At 35.3% G+C, this 7,209-nt stretch overlaps 1 protein-coding gene across 2 annotated transcripts; it reads left to right on the forward strand.

The window, feature by feature from the left end:
• The first annotated feature begins 1,039 nt into the window (after positions 1-1,039).
• On the forward strand, positions 1,040-6,977 carry LOC138329672 (uncharacterized). 2 transcript variants are annotated; one of them, XM_069276919.1, is made up of 3 exons: positions 1,040-1,178; positions 2,773-2,854; positions 3,118-6,977. In XM_069276919.1, exon 3 carries the CDS (start codon positions 3,301-3,303, stop codon positions 5,212-5,214), a length of 1,914 nt encoding a protein of 637 aa, XP_069133020.1. In that variant the 5' UTR covers positions 1,040-1,178; positions 2,773-2,854; positions 3,118-3,300; the 3' UTR covers positions 5,215-6,977. The 2 variants fall into 2 exon arrangements, with proteins under 2 accessions (XP_069133020.1, XP_069133021.1); XM_069276920.1 differs by lacking the exon at positions 2,773-2,854.
• Positions 6,978-7,209: the final 232 nt, after the last annotated feature.

Consider the following 7,209-nt stretch of genomic DNA (forward strand, 5'->3'; position numbering starts at 1 on the left):
AAAATGTTTTGCTAGACTTATAAATTGATGTCTGAAAATACTTTGGTTTATATGATCAGCATATAGCTCGCTGCCACATAGTAAAACTTTCAAATTTACATAAACATTGAAGTTTCTTAAGTTATCTAGCTAAATAATTCTTCAATTTACACATACAATTACAGTATATCATTTCTGTTAGTCCTTAAGTTATTAGTATCGCCGATAAGTAAATATTAAGTAAATGATCCTTACATACAGACGAAAAGTAGTATAATGACATACACATGACCATAGAAAAAGGACATTTTACATCCCTCACTAAAATGTAGACTAGGGTAACGTCTTTTAATTGTTTCTACATTTAATCCCCATAATAAAGCTTCCTGTTATCCGCAATAAATGCGATGACACGAAGAGGAGAAATGAACATATGAAAAGGGTTTATGATTGTTGTGTATTAGTTTAAATGCATGTAAGGTGGTTCTAAACGCAATACACATTATTGTGGAAGTTGCAAAAATATTGTAGAAGTTAAGGAAATAAACTGCTAGCAGTTGAAGAACAATATTTTGAAGTTAAACGTGATATGAATTGCAGATCAATAATATAAGAATAAATAAATTTAAAAAAAAAAAAAAAAGAAAAAAAAACATTTACCACATGTGGTGTCAGGTTGAACATTTGTTTTCTTTTCCTGTTCGAACTGGTTCCTGTTTGCTTTACAAACTATAGTAGTTATTTTTAACACACACGTCATTACGTACTCAGACACTTTCATTTTCATATCGAAAGTAGATTTTAACATAAAATATTGTTCTCGCCATAAAACAAAATTATACACTAGTCTTTTGAAATAAAAATAAAGAAATAATGAATATATATATTCAAATGCAAACTTATGTTTTTCTATTGTTTACATATTTGCTCTTCTTTGGCGGAAGTGACGGAAACCCGTTCAGAAACCCGACACTGTACACATACACAACATCACGTATACATATGGCCTACTGGAAGTAATATACGTGTCTCATTTTATTTTATTTTAATTTCTAATGATGTTGTGATCGGCGTCGATGTATACTGGATTAATATACAGACCATGCATACTGAGTATGAACTTGGAACTTATTATACATGTACATGTAACGTGATGAAGGTCGCTAGCTGAAGGTCGTTAGGCCAGTGGGCGTATCCAGGTAAGTTAACCTAGTAATTCCATCAAATATGCCATGTAACGCCATTATATTTAACTACAAAAAGTTTATCTTATGATGTGAGGCCTGTTCACGTAGATATATTATGTAAGAGATAAAAAATGGGACTTGTGCATGTCTATATTTTCTTATTTTTAACACGCTATATATAATACAAGGTCAACCCATCAAGGTTTCCGTGGGTACATTACCAGCTGTATCATAGCGAATGAAAACAGACACAGCAAAATATCGTCTGTATATTTTATGGACAGAACAAGTGTAGAAGCAATATATAACAGTATACAAAATAACACTCGCACACGCCTATTTCACACCTGTGATCGTACACGCTACATACAAATGTACGTATCTCCTATAGCTAGCTACGATATAGACGACGTACGTACGAAGGTATATATATACGCACAGGGTATATGGACTATCTTTTTGTAATCAAAATCAATTTTGTGCACACAAAATTTAATTCTGTCACAACGAAATCATTTTCGTCTTGCAACATTATCTTCCAGCATACAAAATTCATTTTTGTCTACATAAAATTCATGAATTCTGTCATGACAAAGGTCATTTTTGCGAACGAAATTGAGTTTCGTTAAACAAAAGTGAAAATTGAACACAAAATTCAATTTTGTCTACACAAAATTCATTTCTGTCATAACAAAATTCTTTTTTTTTTTTTGTGGACGAATTTGAGTTTTGTTAGACAAAAGTAAAAACTGAGCACAAAATTCAATTTTGTGTCACAAAAGTCAATTTTGTCACCGAATCCAAATATTGATACATGAATATGCAAATGAACGGTCTGATCACGATTTTGTAACGCGGCCTCTCGTTGGATATAGTATCATAACTCAGTTTATAGGTAGCCTTTATATCGGATTTATAATTTGGCAATTGTCTCTATATTGTTTTAGAGGAAAAGACAGGATGGAGACCGCAAACATCTGTGTTTGTATCATCCGTTTCATTATTGTGGATGTTTAATATATTTACATTGATCAGCAGAATATGTCCCGACTTCCTGTGAAAGGCGCATGCTCTGGAATATCATTTATTAGGCCTGGTAGAAGGGGAGGGAGGTTACGATATCAAGTACAGGTCGAGTACGTACATACAGAAATGGATACTCAATGGTCAATAGTCTTTCAAGGGAAATGAACATGAATTGTCATAACCGTAATGATTACGTACATATTCAATAAATATTCGTTCACAATCACAACTTCCAAGTCTGGTAACCCTTCGCCAAAGAATGAGCGAACTGTAAGCGTTTCAACCAATCGGGTAGCAGCATACGAGTAAAGGTCAAACATAGACTCATTTGCATACTTAACTGACGAAAATGAATTCTGTCCAAACGAAATTGAATTCTGTCGAGACGAAAATGATTTTATTACGACAGAATTTAGTTTTGTGTTCACAAAATTGAATTTTGTCTTCAAAATTCAATTTCGTCATGACTTTTGTCCACTGAAAGATTGTTTGCATAATAAAACTTATTTTTGTAATATGTTATAAATTTTGTTAATCTGAACTCATTTTTGATGAACAAAACTCATTTTTGTCTACACAGCATTGGATTTCGTGTAAAAAAAATCACAAGTGTCCCATTTGGCGCCCCGTAGAAGGCAACCTCAGATGGCAAAGGAAATTGTGTAAGGGATATATTTCTCATTTCGAAATTGTCTTCTAACTTTTACTTATTGCAGTTATCTATTACAGATTATACCCATGTAACTATTTTGACAATTGAAGTTTTTCCAGTAAAGGTCAAATTTCTTCTTTTCCATATTTGGAAACATTTTAATTTTTAATTTTTCAAAACCGTTTTAAAGACAATTGATAATTATTGAAAATTAAGGCACGGGAATTCATATCTTTTATACTACAGGCTCTAATGAAGGCTCTATTCTTTCAGGTTCCTAATGCAGTCTACCGCGCCATGTCCATCTGGAAAGTTATAGCCTCATCGCCATGACTTCAGTGTGAGGATACGTTAGAAAATGTTGCCTAGGATAACTTAAATGGAGAAGGGGATCACGTTTTTGACATCTTCACCATGGAGAGTAACTCTACATAATATTGGTAACGAAATTGTTTGATGACCATGGCGAGTACTCATCCAATGGACGATGTTGTTGAATCAATAAAATGTCCAATATGCTTAGAACAGTTTCCTAATGACATAAGAACAATCACATGCGGGCACAGTTTTTGTTTTGAATGCATTGCCAATCATTTTGAAATCCACGACAAAAACTGTGCACCATGTCCAGTTTGTAGAACGCGATTTTGGCCTCGGAATCGGGATGTCAATAATCTGGCAAAGAATTTCATCGCTCGACAGATTGCGGACGAATACCTATCCGAGGACCGGAGTTGTGAGACAAACGGATGTGATCAGGATAAGTCGCCGTTTTTATGTTTGATTTGCCGGAGGTGGCTTTGTGATGAGTGCGCAACACAGTTATGTATTGGAAACGACAAAAAACATAACGTATATAAGATAGAACAAATTGACCCCGAATTGTTTGACATTGTGAAGAGAAGTCGACACAAGAAGTGTTATAGCTGCCGAACACATGACGTAGGGTGGTATTGTCCGCAGTGCAGCGTTCTGGTCTGTGAACTCTGTAAGTTCAACAGACATCCTCATCATAAACTGAAAGACATTGACCACCACGCCAGTGATACTCAGGAGGACATTGAAAAAACTATACACACTTTGCAGCAAAAACAACAAGAGCATAAACATAACCTGGATGTACATCGAAACATACAATCAGTGGTCAGTGTAGAACTTTTTGATACCGCCGACTGCCAGAGGGTGATTGAAAGATGCGAACGTGACATTCGTAACTGTGACAAAATTGTGAAAGTGTTAACACAACTTCTTCAGTTTGCTTCAGACACGGTCCTCATTGTTACCTATCTGAACTTACAGGAAAGGATATCGACCGAGCATAATCAGGACCATTCACTAAAACGACTGTGGAAGGAGTTAAGCAGTTGGGAAAGTGAGTGCCATGAAGTTTCGACCACTTGTGTTGAAAACAATATCAAACTTCCGGAGAAGCGTTTGACCTCAGACGTAGAAGGCTGTCAGTCAGTGAGCGAAGGAAGTATTAAAAGATACACTTCTTCAGCTTGTGAAAATGCCAACTGTATCCGTGGATGTAAGGCTACAATGCTTTGTCTGGCGTGCATGAAATGGATTTGTGACTATTGCTCAAATCGACGCTGCAATCTAGACGATTCCAGTTCTAACCACGAGGTACTAGCTGTAAGAGATATGGATCTGCAGCTGTATGACGTCATACTGACAAATAGAAGCTACAAATGCGCAGCACATTCGGGACAGGATGTCACACACTTCTGTACACAATGCAACGTGCCTGTTTGTAAGAAATGTCAAGCCAGCGTCCATCTAGATCACACAATGGCCGATATTTCTGACAGATATCATTATTGTTGTATACAACTTAAGAAATACGACGAAAAACTACAAAGTTCAGCAGAGGAGTTTAGAAGAACCAAACAAAAGTTCTGCGAAATCCAACAGTCATCCTGCAATGAGGTTTTAAATCCATCATACATCGAAAACGTCATAAAAAAATGCAAGGCGAGGATAAACTCACGTGAAAGTTTAAGCAGGCAATTAAAGTATTTGGATCGTTATGGGTACCAACCTGTTGTTGTTGATATGTACCAAAGGTTGCAAAGTGAAATCGACAATGAATTAAAGATATGCCCCACAGAATTTACAAAACCATTATGTCAATTGATGTGCTATGTTGCAGAACAACCAGACATACACGTTGACGATACTACGGCCTCTAGCGCCTCCAATACAGTTCGTGTAACCGAGTCAGTGCATGCCGCTGTCAATGGAATACCTAGCAATCCAAACGCAAGTGAGGAAAGCAACGCCTCAGCACACATCGGATGGTTTGCCTCATTGTTGGAAATGATTAAGAGCTTCTTTAGATTGATAGGCGGAAAGACACATGGTTAATCGTAAACGGTAAATTATTGGAAAGAAGTTTATTTGTGTATTGTTCATTATTCAATCTTGAAAGTAGAGTGTTTGTGGCTTTAGCTTTTAAAGGATGCAGCATACCGTTTATTCGTGTTGAGACCTTGTAAAAGCAGGAACTCATTCCTTATTTACCATGTTAACCCAATTGGTTTTCTCAAGACCCGAGTTAGTCCCCGTACTGCTTAGGTGATCACCTGACCATAGGTCAGGTTGAACTCTGATTAATATTCTTCTGTCCGTCGTCGTTCGTCGTCCGGGATCCGTTAACTTTTCCTTGTGGACACAATAATTTGAGAAAATATTCACCGGGTTTAATGGAACCTTGTGTGCAGATTTACATTGGCAAGATCACGGACGAGTTTAAAAATCGGACTTATTCGAATGTAACATACAGAATTATTGCAGTTACATGCATTGCCTTTGCTATTATTAGAGCTTATGGGTATAAGTAAGACGAACTAGTTTGAAAATTAAAATTATTGGAATATTTTGCTCTTTGCAGTAATAATTAGTATTGAACCTTGGGAACACTTAAACTATACAAATATCGACCTATTTTCACTTTTGGGTTGCTAACTCACCGTATCCACATGAAAGCAAGTCGATATCTGTTTTATTATATGACATTTTCCTTATGTTAACATATTCAAAGAGATTGCACTCAAACTGCCAGGATGATATTAACAAATATTTGCAATATTTTTCTCAACAGTAGATTATCCATATAAGAGGATGCTTTGTTTGTTTTCCTAGAATCGGAAGGTTTTACCGCTCGACCAACTTTCCGTCTGCCATTCTGGTACATATGTACGTTTCCGTTCTATTGAAGTTTGTTGTTAATCATCGTTGATCTCAGTAAACGTATTGCATTACGTTTACCTCATATGTTGCCGACTAATGACGTCATACATGTTTAATACGGAGTTACAGATGCATTATCACCAATGAACCATGTGAACAGTGAACACAATAGTTTAAGTATTTATAAAACTTTGGATACAGCTTAGTAAGATTAAGAAATACTTAGAAATCAAAATTCTCAGATAGTAAATGTTCGGAGTTATATCCATTAGCAATAATAAACATTATTGGACCATAGGAACACTATAGGTTTAGGAGACTTTGTAGGCACCCTAGTATCATGGAAGAGTCTACAACATGGAAATTATCTGCCACTGTCTACACAAAATGAGGCTGTATACTCCCTAACTCTATAACGTCGCGGAAAAAAGTTTGAAAATGGAAATGGTTTGTCATTATCTTATGCCAAATTTTATGACACTATCCTGGTGGTATTATATGTGAAGATATTGTGAACGATCGACGATCAAACATTCTATTATACCATCAGCCTGGTCGTCTCCGAAGGAACACATAAGGACAGTTATTATGTAAAATGAGTGGTTTTGTGAATGGAAATAAATAATTTACTCAGTATTTATAAGGTAGGATTTTTGTCGTGTCGTAATTGTTTATATATATACCTAAAGTTGAAGGACCTTTATCGGTATGGAAAAAATCTATATGTTGACAGTGTAGTAAGATAATAGTTACTTTACACATTTCTCATATAACATCATACAACTTGGTATATACCAGCATGCTTTAATTGTTACAATAATACTGATGTCTTAGATATGCTTATTTATCATTATAATCTGGTGTATACCAGCATGTTTTGGTTGTTACAATAATAATCGTGTCTTGGATATACTTTATGCATAAAACTTTCCACCGTTTACGTTTTGTACAAAGTTGTTATTTCATTCTTGAAACTACTGTGATATTGTAAAGCTTTTGATGCTTAATATATTATATAGCATAATGAACTGCAATTATGAATATGAGGTTATGATGAAAACGAGCTCAACAATTATTTATTTAGTCCTGCTTTTGTATTTTACACATTAAAGGAACACAGAAGTTTAGAAGTCTTTCTAATTTTTATTTTGGAATGTTGGATGTGTTATG

The sequence above is a fragment of the Argopecten irradians genome, chromosome 8 (assembly GCF_041381155.1).
Source record: "Argopecten irradians isolate NY chromosome 8, Ai_NY, whole genome shotgun sequence".
NCBI classification, from domain to species: domain Eukaryota; kingdom Metazoa; phylum Mollusca; class Bivalvia; order Pectinida; family Pectinidae; genus Argopecten; species Argopecten irradians.